Below are 13978 nucleotides of genomic sequence, written 5' to 3' on the forward strand. Positions count from 1 at the left end.
ATGCCAAGTGCTGCTTGTTTATGTGGTTGATTTGGTTTGCGAACGTTCAGCGGTGTTATAATTACTAGCGAAATCCATATATTCAGACTACCAGAGTGGAAATAAACGACTAACAGGAATAACAGGTAAGAAAGATTATGTATTATCTTCTCGGTGTATCCGAGAAAGTGAACTTCTAACTGAAATTTTTTGACCAGATCGCTACATGAGGCAGGGCCAGTTGTAGTCCCCGGCTAGCAGCCGCTTAAGTTCCATTCTGGGAGTAGCGCAGAAAACGCATTGTCCGATCACATAATAGCGGCTAACCGGAGAATAATCACTGGATAACTAAACCAGTGATTGTGGCAGGGTTAGTGAAGTTAACCGGACAATGAGTTTTGACAGTGGTAGGAATAGGTACAGAATTAGTGATGCCAAAACTGTTTGTTAGAACAAGGAAGGAGAAGAAATGGGGACATCACACAAATTATGGAAGAATATGACGATTCCAAATTTAAACAAAAATTTCGTTTTACTGCTTTTCGTTCTCGTGCATGAGAAACTGGAGCGTAAGAATGAAAAGTGAAACTATTTCATAACGTAAAGCTTTTTGCTTCTATTAGGCCAAATAGGTATTTCCTATTGGTACTTCGTGAATTATATTCTGACGTATTATAAAAATGATCATTATTGCCAAAACAGTCTCGCTTATTTGGTGTGTGTTACAATTGCCAAAATATTAGAAAGGCCTATTTTGTTTTTCTCTAGCACGCTGTGACAAAATAGACGTAATCAGATGGAGAAACCACACCAGTCTTGGGTACTATTTGTATCAACAGCTTTTTCAGTATTAGACAATGACATTTCTATTTTTCATGTAGCAAAATGTTTGACAAACTTTGATAAGGTAATAGTCCTTTCGCAGAAAGGAAGGCACGCCTTGTAAAGCTCTAGCGAGATTAGAGAGAAAAATCGCTAGGACCTAAGGATTGAAGAAAAGTGTACTTTCTTGCCTGTCTGTTGTCTTTACTGGTTTTATGTGTCCTATATTTAATTTTATGTCACACAGAAGAGCAAGTTATTAGCTAATAGGCAATAAAGAGTCCAGTTTTTCTGAAGAGTTCTTGTTCTCCTGGTTACAAATAATCCTATCTAGTATTAATTGTGAGGGTTTTTTCACAAAAAGAGAGAGAGAGAGAGAGAGAGGGGGGGGGGGGGGGGGGCAGCATGTCAAACTGGCCGACTGGGAGCAGGAGAGGTGCTACAGGACATTTTAATTTCCACTGTCCTGAAATAGTTTGATGGCATCCATTACAAAATATACACATTTGAGTTCGACAGAGCGAAATACAGTGACGTGCGGTAAAACAATGTTGTTTGAAGATGTGTGGCACCTCACTGCACACTTAAGACCAAATAACGTGTCTTACATTTCCTCAAAGATATATCTTTTATGTATCAGACTCTTCAGAAAGATATGCGCTACAAAATGAACTTTTTTTACGTTCTGATGCGCAGAGCAGTCTGAGTTATAGTTGGGGGGGGTGGGAGGGAGGGGGTGGGGTATGTAATCTCCATGTGACCCATTTTTACATTTAGTGACTTTTCAGTTTCCTCTTCATTTACTGCTCTCACATCAAATGAAAAGCTATCAAGTGAATTAAAATACATTCACATAATTACGGAAGAGTAAACTACATTACTAGTTTCAGATTTTATTTTATTTCCACCTTTCTGACAGTCAAGCATTAATTGCCTTGCAGAACAATGAAGTTATTTTTGTCGGTTTAATAAATAAAGTTTGCTTTTATTAAGCTTTCCTGTTGAAGCAGTCAATTTATTCCACCATATTGGGTAGTTTCAACTGTTCGCTGCATTTCAAGTGCACATTTTCATCTTCTAGCACGTATGGCATTATGCCATAATAAAGAATTAAAAATGAGATAATACAGTACTGGTACTGCAAGAAAATTTACGTCCCGATAACCATACTGAAAAGCTTCATATCTGGTCGAGGCCTGCGTCATTGAGAGTCTGGACATATGTATGTGCACTGTAAGGCGAACTATGCATTTTAGTCTGGTTCACGAAATGCTGACGCTCTTGGAGTATTCTCTAATGTCTTGTTTCTTTTATGACATAGTGTAAGATCTTTTAATATTTTACACGTTCGAATATATGGGCTTCCTACATCACCGTAGCTGTGCAAGCGCGGTGACGCCTCTTATCTGGTGCTCTCTGACAACTGCTGAAATGAATCTATTTCTAACAGGTAACGGGAAAATATTGCGAATTATTGTTCGGAAAGCGTTATTTTCAAATTAAATTTCCTTTTACGCAAGGTGATCTTAAATCACAGTGTGTTTGGTCTCTTTTAAAAATCAACTCTTTGATGACGAGACATTTAGAAGAATTTCAAACCCAGAAGATCAGAGATTTATGTCGGTATTAAAAAATTTGCTAGTGTATTTGTGTGATGTATGTTAAAGTGTAACATGTGCTAAACAGATCAACATTATAAATGAAAGCTTAGTTTCTCTTGTATCTTATCAATCTTCAAGACAAATATTATATGTGAACGCTTCTCTTTTCTTGTAGCAACACTATGTATATTAATTTAAACCATTAACTTATCCTGTTGGAGGAATTCGAATTTATACTTTCGTAATACGAAAATATGTAGCGTACATGTTGTACTGCATTGGACTGACTGGCTTGATCCTTGGTTTAAAAAGTACAAGTTGGATTTTGCTTGACCAAAGTTTTCAGGATCTTCATTGGCTGGTATGGGGGAAGGTCGTTCTGCCTCAAAGTGTGTTATAATATGACAATGCCAAATGTATTTAGGACCAAACAATATTAAAAGACCTGGCAGTGCCAAATGTATTTGGGACCAAACAATATTGACATCACTGGACTGTCACCCAAGGAGAAAATAAATAAATAATTGAACTGATGAAAATGTGGTGATGTGATTAATCAAAGGCTAAGACTAAAAACACAGATGTGGAATATCTTCATTTCAGAACTGACATGATTTTTTTGTCTTGGTTTTCCCACCAGTGCAGCTAATGTTTTTAAAGTATTTTTTTGCTTACACTGCTCTTATTTAATCGTGGATTCCTGTACTCACAATTGGTAACCCTGACACTTAAATGGGCATGAATTAACCAGTTGCCTTTTGCTTTCAAGTGTGCTACAGTTGCAAATAACATCTCAATTTTAGACTTGTATTATTCATTGCTGATCAGATACGTAATCTGTTGTTACACGATAATTCAATCGAGCCCCCATAAACTAGACATGGTGTTGTGACTGTAGTTCCAGAGGCTGCTGCCAGAGAGGAGCAGCTTCCACTTGCAGAACAAGTTGATTAACTACAGCATGATGCCAGCACTCTCCAATGACATCCCAGGCAATTTCCAACAGATCCCAGCATTCATCAGCCTTTTGCACAATGTGCCAAATGTCAACACACTCTGTAATGTTCAATGCCTGCATCTCACTACTGTAGCAAATAAAGGGTCTTCCATCCTCATGATATATTGACTAATAACAATCATCCCCAAGAAGGCAGATCCATTACTACTATTGGATGTTTTACTCACCTTGCCATTTCAGCCCAACAATCCAGAGCTTGCAAAATTGGTACACCATATTGCTTATATGTTATGTCCTGGCCACTGGCCAAAAACAAACTCCTGGATTCCTTTCTTCAGATGATAATGGGACCTTTGTGTTTGGGTTTGAAGAATTCTTTTTCTTGTTGTGGATGTTGCCAAACTTGTTTCTGAAGTAGACCTACTACAGCATTTCAACACTGATATGTCCATACGAGAGACTCAGCTCTGAATGAAAATGAGAGTGTTTATGGACATACAAGATGGTCACACAATGCTCACAAACTAAAAGTGATGGCTATGCAGGAAGTTACACCATCTGTTGTTAACAGCAATGAAGCATCTTTAGCAGATGCCATCAAGACAGCTCAGACTAAACTCATGAAGTTAAAAGATGATGTCACACTGGTGTCTACTTGGTCCAACGCAAAACAGCTGCATGTGCCTTTCACCAGCATGTTTCAAAACACGTGCCATCGCACTCCTAACTCAACGGGACTGTCCATCATTTTTCTGCAAGCCAAGTCAACACTGGACAGTATATAGACATGAACAACTAGAAAGCGGACATCTCCAGACTATTGCCTGCATTGCATCATGCACTGGCCACCTGCACCACCCTGTCACCAGATAACCTGCACAACTGATTCTGTGCTGACTGACCCACCCATCAATGATGCCACATGATCACAGGATGAGTCTCCACAGGACTCTTTTCCCCAGTTTCACCTGTTTTATGGCTATTCACATGAAGACTGCACAGGTATATAATTTTAATATTCATTCCATCCAGACCGAGCGCGGTGGCACAGTGGTTAGACACTGGACTCGCATTTGGGAGGACGACGGTTCAATCCCGCGTCCGGCCATCCTGATTTAGGTTTTCCGTGATTTCCCTAAATCGCTCGAGGCAAATGCCGGGATGGTTCCTTTCAAAGGGCACGGCCGACTTCCTTCCCCATCCTTCCCTAATCCGATGAGACCGATGACCTCGCTGTCTGGTCTCCTTCCCCCAAAAACCACCACCACCACCACCACCACCACCACCACCATTCAATCCAGGGGCTCAGCTCTATGGGAGGGAGCAGGTGGGGGGGCTTTGTGTGACATGTTTAGTCAAAGACTAAGATTGAAAATGCAAGTGTGGAATATCTTTGTTTCTCTGCTGACATTATCTTTGTGTGTTTGTTTTCCTGCCATTGTGACTTATTTTTCCACGTAGTGTGTATCCTTACCGTGCATCTCACTTTCTTAATGTCTGTGCAGTTGTCACATGTATGTTGCAGGTAATTTAATAAAGTGTACAGTGCTTACACTGCTCTTAGTGTGGATTGCCTTATCCACAAAAGCATTATCAAGACAGTGGCATGTTGCACCTGTTCATAATGCCACTCGTCATTTCAAGCATAAAAAACATACTTCTTACATTATATGAAGATATAAGGGGACTTAGCATGTTAGGAGAAAGGTGGAAGTTGATGCTTGCAACAATAACAACACTGAGAAATTCATTGGTCTTGGAGACTAAAAGCCCCCCGGGCTTTTTGCTGTTAGCCCCCCGGGGGGCTAAAAGCAAAAATACTTTGCCTTCATGTTTAGTAACTTGTATGTTACTGTCCATTGCAAACTGTACCACTGTATGTGAGATTATAATAAATGTTATTATAATAACAACAACAACGATTAATTTCTCTTTGTAGTTGTAAATGTGCATCTCACATTCATTAATAAAATCAACTTTGCCAAAGTTCTTAACTGTGCCGGCCCTGCTCCAGACTTACTAACAAGGAAAAGGAAGAGGAGGAGGATTGCTTAGATGTTGGACACAAAACATTGATGTTATCCAGTATATTCGTGAACTACACATAAATTGCAACAAGAATGATCTACAACAACTGAAACAAGACTGAGACTCTGTGGCTTCTGCGAATTTAACTATAACATTCGTAATTTAGTATTGTTTTAAAAGTATTTTCATGAAAATACAATTAAAACTTTATGACTTTACGCTGAAAATTGCAGGATGAAATAAACAATTTCTTTAGTTGCTTATCAAGTTCATAATGTGAATGAAACATACAAAACTACGTTAACGTTAAGTTCATTGATAATGCTTTCTTATTAGTATACAAATTATTACAAAATTATACCGAGTAGAAAGGTGCTAACATAGTTCAAGTATTCTTGTATTAAATGCTTTTCATAGAACTAATAACTTTTATGCAGCAAATTTGTGATGTGTTGATTCTAGGAATACTAGTGTTTTGACAGTTACCAAATTATTTGTGACATCAAGTAATTTCAATATTAAACTGGCTGTATGGTACAAAATTATCTAAATATAACATATGAGGTGAGTTAAAGCCATTACAGGAGTATTTCAGTGTGTCCTATGTTTATGTGTGCACCAGCACATTTTCTTCCTGCTCAGGAAATACTAGGTGATGTGTACAGGGAGAATCCTACTATAGATATATCAGAAATTGAAATAATCCACACCATAAAATAAAAATGATATACAAGGGTAAGTCAATTATTATCTGCAAAGTAGTTATAAAATTTTATTTTAATCAAATAGGAAACTTATAAGAACATCACTTTTTGACATAGTCTCCCTGCGTTTCAACGCACTTGGTCCATTGTACAAGCTTCCTGATGCCCTCATAAAAGAAGGTTCTCAGTTGAGCTGCGAGCCAGGAATGAACCGCTTCTTTCACTGCTTCGTCTGAGGTAAATCGATGGCCCCTTAATGCCTGTTCGAGTGGACCAAACAAATGATAGTCAGAAGGGGCAAGATCAGGATTATATGGAGGATGATCCAGTACTTCAAATTTGAGTTTCTGGAGTGTTTCAGCAGTGTGGGCACCAGTATGCAGACGGGCATTTTTGTGCAAGAACACAACACCTTTTGACATCAATCCTCAGCATTTGTTTCAAATTGCAGACTTTAGCATGGCAGTAAGCATCTCACTGTAACGTACACTGTTTATTGTTGTGCCCCTTTCCCCATGATATTCCAGTACTGGACCTTGTTCGTCCCAAAAAACCGTAAGCATCAGTTTTCCTGCAGACGGTTGGGTCTTGAACTTTTTCTTGCATGGCGAATTTGGATGTTTCCATTCCATACTCTGCCATTTACTCTCCGGCTCCTAATGATGGATCCATGTTTCATCACCAGTAATGATCCTGTCCAAGAAGTTGTCCCCTTCATTACCATAGTGATCCAAATCTTTTTTGCAGAAGTCCAAGCGTGTTTGTTTATGCGACTGTGTGAGTTGTTTTGGGACCCATGTTGCACAAACTTAATGAAACCCAAGTCTGTTGTGAATGATTTCTTAGGCAGAACCATGACTAATTTGCAGACGATGCGCCACTTCGTCAAATGTTAATTGTCTATCTAAGAGAATCATTTCACGTTAACACTCAATGGTTTCTTCATTTGTGGCGGTAAATGGTTGTCTAACTCCATCGTGTGTAACACTTGTGCGACCATTTCAGGATTTTTCAATCCATTCGTAGACACTCTGTTGTGGCAAAGCAGTGTTCCTGTACTGTACCGAAAGTCTTCGATGAATTTCGGTCCCTGATACGCCTTCCAACCACAAAAAATGGATCACCGAACGCTGCTCTTCTTTGGTGCAAATAGACAGCGGAGCAGCCAAGATTAACAGCACAGCAACAATAATGAAACTAACCTAGCAGCTTGAAAATTGCAAAGATATAACAACAAATAAACAAAGCACGCATCATGAACATCAAACGACAGTACTACCAAAGTAAACAAAAATATAACTAAATTGCAGATAATAAGGATGTTTTTAGCATTAGTAAGTGATAGGGATGTGGGAAGGGGTTTGGGTGAGGACTGAGTCACATGTGGTTAGGGACATACACACAAGTTTCGCGTGATCCCGGTTCCCAGAACTCCTTCAGATAGACGTTGACTGTGGATATTGTATCACAGACACAGTCCCTTTGACTGTTCAGAGATGTCACTAACCCTGCCCAAAGATGTAAACAATCATGCATGAGCAGTGCCTATTAGATGGAGGGGGTCTGACAGCCGATCAGTTCCATTCATTCCACCAGGAAGGAGATACACGGCTCGTGCTGTCTGTAGTTCAACCATGCTTAAATGGTCAATACTGCAGTTCGATCGCATCCTCATTGTTACTTTGTGCCAGGATGGGCTCTCAACAAGAGAAGTGTCCATGTGTCTCGGAGTGAAGCAAAGCGATGTTGTTCAGACATGGAGGAGAACAGAAAGACAGGAACTGTCGATGACATGCCTCACTCAGGCCGCCCAAGGGTTACTAGTGCAGTGGATGACTGCGACCTATGGATTATGGCTCGGAGGAACCTTGTCAGCAATGCCACCATGTTGAATAATGCTTTTTATGCAGCCACAGGACATCGTGCTACAATTCAAACTGTGCACAATAGGCTGCATCACGCACAACTTCACTCCTGACTTCCATGGTGAGGTCCATCTTTGCAAACAAGACACCATGCAGCGCAGTACAGGTGGGCCCAACAACATGCCGAATTGACCACTTAGATTTGGCACCATGTTCTCTTCACCGATGAGTGTCACATATGTCTTCAACCAATCGTCAGAGACGTGTTTAGAGGCAACCTGGTCATGCTGAACACCTTGGGCACACTGTCCAATGAGTGCAGCAAGGTGGAGGTTACCTGATGTTTTGGAGTGGCATTATGTTGGGCCGACGTACACAGCTGGTGGTCATGGAAGGTGCCGTAACAGCTGTATGATACGTGAATGCCATCCTCCGACCAATAGTGCAATCATATCAGCAGCATATTGTCAAGGCATTCGTCTTCATGGACGACAATTTGCGCCCTCATCGTACACATCTTCTAAATGACTTCGTCAGAATAACGACATCTCTCGACTAGAGTGGCCAGCTTGTTCTCCAGACATGAACCCTATCAAACGTGCCTGGAACAGATTGAAAAAGGCTGTTTTTAGACGATGTGACCCACCAACCAATCTGAGGGATCTACGCCAAATCTCCATTGAGGAGTGGGACAATCTGGACCAACAGTACCTTGATGAACTTGTGGATAGTATGCCATGACATATACAGGCATGCCTTAATGCGAGAGGACGTGTAACTGGGTATTAGAGGTACAGGTGTGTACAGCAATCTGGACCACCAGCTCTAAAGGACTCGCTGTTTGGTGGTACAACATGCAATGAGTGGTTTTCATGAACAATAAAAAGGGCAGAAATGATGTTTAAGTTGATCTCTATTCCAGTTTTCTGCACAGGTTTCACAACTCTTGGAACTGAGGTGATGCAAAACTTTTTTTGATGTGTGTATTTAGGCAGGACGAGTACTGAGAGGAAAAGGAAGATTACAGGAAGGGAAAAGTAAGTAAAGTTACAAAGGGTGAGCTATGGTAGCGTAGAAATATAACCCCAGTTGGGGGGGGGGGGGGGGGGGAGAGGTAGGGTGGAAGGAGTGTGGAGAGAATATTCCTCATTTCACAAAATGATGAGATAGTTGAAACCCTGGCAAAGAACATGCCTTAGTTGTTTCAGCTCTGGTTGGTGTGAAGGGTACCTCTCTTTTTTGTTTGTATCAAGGTGTAGAACACAGGAGATCATTTTCTGAACTGGCTTGGAAGGTAGTTTCGGCCTGCAAAGGCTCCAGCACCACCAACACACTGAAAGAACTACTTGTCACAGCATTTTTTGGATCCTGGGTGATCAGGTAATGCGGGAGCATCTTTTGATATGGAACAAGTGACAGGTGTTGAAATCAAGGCTTTGATGGTGGTTGATAAGTTCAGTGTGAACAGAAGCTTTTATGGAGCCATTAGTAAGGTGAAAGTCGACACTAGGAAGGTGGCTTATAGAACTGAAAGCGACCAAATAAAATGAATAGTTGGATAGCTTTTACAGTTCTAGCACACCCATCTACAAGGCCTGCTGCTGTGAACCTGTTGTAGAAGTTGAGTATGACTGCCAGTTCCTTCTCGAATCTATAAGCCCTTCCCAAAACCTCTCTCTGGAACTGCCTCCCTCCCTAACCCTGGGTAACCATTTGCTATGTTCTTTTCCTGTAGAAAAAAGGAAAAACAAAATTTTTAGGAGGCAGCAGCATATTTCTGTGCAATTGGCAACAATTAAGGTGAAGCTTAAATTTTCAGTAACAAAAATTCGCTGAGAAAGTATGGGGAGTAATGGCTGAAGAGAGGGTGTAGAAAGATGGCAGCCGTAGTGCAGAATTCTGCCTCAAAGCATAGCTCAATATTCTCTGTACTATATCTGTCGCTTTTCCTGGACAGAGTAAATAAAATTTTGGGAACAAGAGTCAATGAAATTATACCCCTGCTTAATATACTACTTAATGAATTTTAAAGATCTGGAAAATATTGAATTAGGCAGTGAGTGTTGCTGTGATTCTGGATGGCACCAAGGTAAACCAAAATGATTATAGACATTTGCTTAGGCACAAAGACAACAATGTACAAGGCATGTTTTTTAAGTAAGTATTGTTTTGAAATAAAAATAAAACACACATACTTTTCTTAGTAATTTCATTGTTATATGAAACATTTAAATTTAATCTACTTTTCTACTTAATTCCCACAAATAATTGATGTGTCTACATTTGTTTGTGAGTATTGGAAATGACCCCTCCGGTTGAGAATCCCACAAACTGTCAAATGCACATTGTGATTTATTTTCTAAGTGCTGAAAGTTTGAAAGTGGCTTAAATTCATTGTCAGATCAATGAAGTGTATGGAAAAACAAGTACGAGTGATGGGAAGTTACAGAAATGGGTGAGACCTTTTAAAAATAGCCGTCCAAATGTGCATGATGAGGAGCGAAATGGGCAACCTCCAGTCATTACTGGAAATTTGGTGCAGAAAGGTGATGAAAAAGTCAGAGGGAGCAGATACTTTATGATATCGATGTGATGAGGTACCTGAAGTGTCAAGAAGTGTGCTTTAAGCAATTGTTGCCTAATCAGGTGGCAGACTTGTACAAAGGATGGTATTCAAAAAGTGGTTGCCTTAATATTGGTGAGAATTATTTAGAAAAATATGTTAAAGTTCTGGCTTTCATGTAAAAATAAAATTGATTGGAAAAGTTTAATAGTTTTATTTTTATTTCAAAATGGTACTTACTTGAGAAACAGGCCTTGTATATGAAATGATTGAACAAGTGATGATCTGTATGAGAAGATCTATGCAAAAACATTTTTCATTGTGTATACCATGATGTACAAGAGGAAGTACTCAATATTAAACAAGTAATAGTTACTGCAATAAAAGTAGAATTAAACATTTGGCAATAAATTGAAATTGTTTTCGCTGGTTTGGGTCTGTTGTTTGTTTCCGATTTCTGTGATAAACAGGAATTGTAGACATTTCACAGATAAGTGTGCAGACCTCAGTGAATGTCTTCTAAAAAAATTCAATTGATTTTGTGAGGAGAAATAAAATTTCTTCTGGAAATTTAATTCTTTTGTCGTCGTTGTCATTGTTGTGGTCTTCAAACCGAAGACTGGTTTGATGCAGTTCTGCATGTAATTCTATCCTGTGCAAGCCCTTTCATCTCCAAATAACTACTGCAACCTACATCCTTCTGAATCTGCTTACTATATTCATCTCTTGGCCTCCCTCTATATTTTTACCCAACACACTTCCCTCCAATACTAAATTAGTGATCTCTTGATGTCTCAGAATGTGTCCCATCAACTGATCCCTTCTTTTAGTCCATTTGTGCCACTTTTTTTTTTCTCCCCAAGCACCTCCTCATTAATTATGTGATATACCCATCCAATCTTCAGCATTATTCTGTACCACCACATTTCAGAAGCTTCTATTCTCTTCTTGTCTAACTGTTTATCATTCACGTTTCACTTCCATACTTGGCTACATTCTCTACAAATACCTTCAGAATAGATTTCCTAACACTTAAATTTATATTTGGTATTAAAAATTTCTGTTCTTCAGAAACACTTTTCTTGCCAATGCCAGTCTACATTTTATATCCTCTCTGCTTCTGCCATCATCAGTGTCATTATGACATACATTGTAGAGAAATCTGAAATATGGACTTATAGTCAGCTAATGTTGGAAGAAGATACCTGAACTGGCTAATCAAAATACTACCAGAAGAGACTGTTTGCCGCAGTCATTCCCTTGTTGTGATATGGTTGCTGGAGACATAATAAATATTTCCCAAAGTGAGACTGAACATTGTCATCTTAGACTTGTGCAGTATTTTGGAAAGGAATGTTTGGCATGAGGATATGTATTTGCTTATGGAGTAATGTTATAGGAAATGACACGTTAATTTATTGATGATGAGACTTCATGTAGCAATTCTTAGTTTTCAGTCTGACTTTAGTATGAAGATTTAGTTATACACAGAAGTATTGGCATCGCACAAAGCTGGAACATATAATAACAGAGTACCTCAGGTAATTTGTCTGTGCATAGTCAAGAATGAGGAGGTTCTACGCAGAATCGGAGAGGAAAGGAATATGTGGAAAACACTGATAAGGAGAAGGGACAGGATGATAGGACATCTGCTAAGACATGAGGGAATGACTTCCATGGTACTAGAGGGAGCTGTAGAGGGCAAAAACTGTAGAGGAAGACAGAGATTGGAATACGACAAGCAAATAATTGAGGACGTAGGTTGCAAGTGCTACTCTGAGATGAAGAGGTTAGCACAGGAAAGGATTTCTTGGCGGGCCGCATCAAACCAGTCAGTAGACTGATGACAAAAAAAAAAAAAAAGGTCAAGAAATGTTTGTAATTTAAGTTGGACTATCCACCTGTGAATGGCATTACTATTGTTACAGAGAGAGACTATTCTGCTTGTTTCCATGTGTTTTATACTAATTATGTATCTTTTCTAGTCAACAGATCAAGAAATAGCCTACGTGCTGTCCAGTTTTGAAGAAACAGGAGAAGTGATGCAGACAGTTCTGAATGCAGCAGTATTTCGCAGCCGTCACTTTGAAGCGGAGTTCTTGCCTCGGCTTCTTACTCCTAGAGTGCTACCTCACCCTCCTGATGTCCGCTGTCGATTTATAGATCAATTACGCTCAAAGGGAAAAATACCCAGTGCCGTTCATAAGAAGTACCTGAGTGATTGTGCAGCTCTGAAAGGTAACAAACCAGGCACTGTTCAATATGTGAAACTTAACTATTTAAATTTATGATATAGCTAAAGTGTAAGGAAAAGTATTTTGCACTGAACAAACAGCTACTTCTAGTATGGTAAACTAAACCATGTAAAATTACAAGATTTTGTTCATTATTTGAAATGTTTTTGTGAGAGAGAATGATTTTACTTCACTCCTCATTATGCATCTAATTTTAAGATTGAAACTTGCTTTTTTCTAACTGAAAATACTCTTGACTATAGAAAATGTGTTTGTATCATCTTAGGGTATAAATACTGTCTCTCTGCAACTAAATGAAAGACTGTTCGTTTACTTGTGAGATGCCCTCTTCTTACGCTCACTGAAGTATCTTGAGTGGCTTATAATACAAATGTTTCTTTCTCTGTTTGTATGTTCAATTTTTGGACTAAGGAATGAGAGAAGTTACGTAAAATGATGGAAAGAGGAAAGCTGCACAGCAATTTCTCAACAGTATGTGGAATGTTTTAAAAGAAATGCAACTAATTTTATGCACGAGTTTGCTACTGCAAATGAGACATAGAATCACAATACATGCCAGAATTGAAACCCCACTACCAAATAAGTTGAAGCCAATGTCACCTAATTAAAAGGTGTATCATGAAATGTGGAAGAGGATATTCTAACTGTGGAAAATCCAGTTTGGAATGTAACACACACACACACACACACACACACACACACACACACACACACACACACAAACTCAACTCACACACTCATGACCACAGGCTCTGGCAGCTGAAGCCTAGGCCTTGTTGGCTGAAAGCTCATTTCTTGACAGTATTTTTGTTGTGCCTTTCTGCGACTCAGTGTCTCTGCTGTATGATGAGTAGGAACTATCCTTTTAATAATAAAGGTGTTGTTCTTGTAGGTTATCTTGCAGATAGTAAAAAAAATAACTGGCAAATACTACATGAAGCTTCTGGACAAACTAGGTAAAGATATTTGTGAGAAAAGACTCGAACAGTGACAAAAGGGGGGAAACTGAGGGATTTGAAGGATAAGTTGTATCATTTTCAATATTTTCTCTAGATATGTCATTCTCTGACTCCCAGTTGTGTTCATATTGAAGAAAAATTTTGGTTTTAAAATATTTTGAGTCTAATGGAGAAATGGCATATGTAGATGAATATTTTGCAGACCTTTCAAAATCGCATCTGAGGGATGGAATTTATGTACTTT

The 13978-nt window shown here is 39.2% G+C and overlaps 1 protein-coding gene across 6 annotated transcripts in view; it reads left to right on the top strand.

Annotated features, from left to right (window-relative positions):
• LOC126458295 (Fanconi anemia group A protein-like) overlaps nucleotides 1-13978 on the top strand; it is a 240518-nt gene that overhangs the window by 119866 nt on the left and 106674 nt on the right. For all 6 annotated transcript variants that reach the window (XM_050095235.1, XM_050095240.1, XM_050095239.1 and 3 more), the window contains one exon: nucleotides 12506-12758. In XM_050095235.1, coding sequence (XP_049951192.1) covers nucleotides 12506-12758 — 253 coding nt within the window. The remainder of the gene's footprint in view (nucleotides 1-12505; nucleotides 12759-13978) is intronic.

The sequence above is a fragment of the Schistocerca serialis genome, chromosome 2 (assembly GCF_023864345.2).
Source record: "Schistocerca serialis cubense isolate TAMUIC-IGC-003099 chromosome 2, iqSchSeri2.2, whole genome shotgun sequence".
Lineage (NCBI taxonomy): Eukaryota > Metazoa > Arthropoda > Insecta > Orthoptera > Acrididae > Schistocerca > Schistocerca serialis.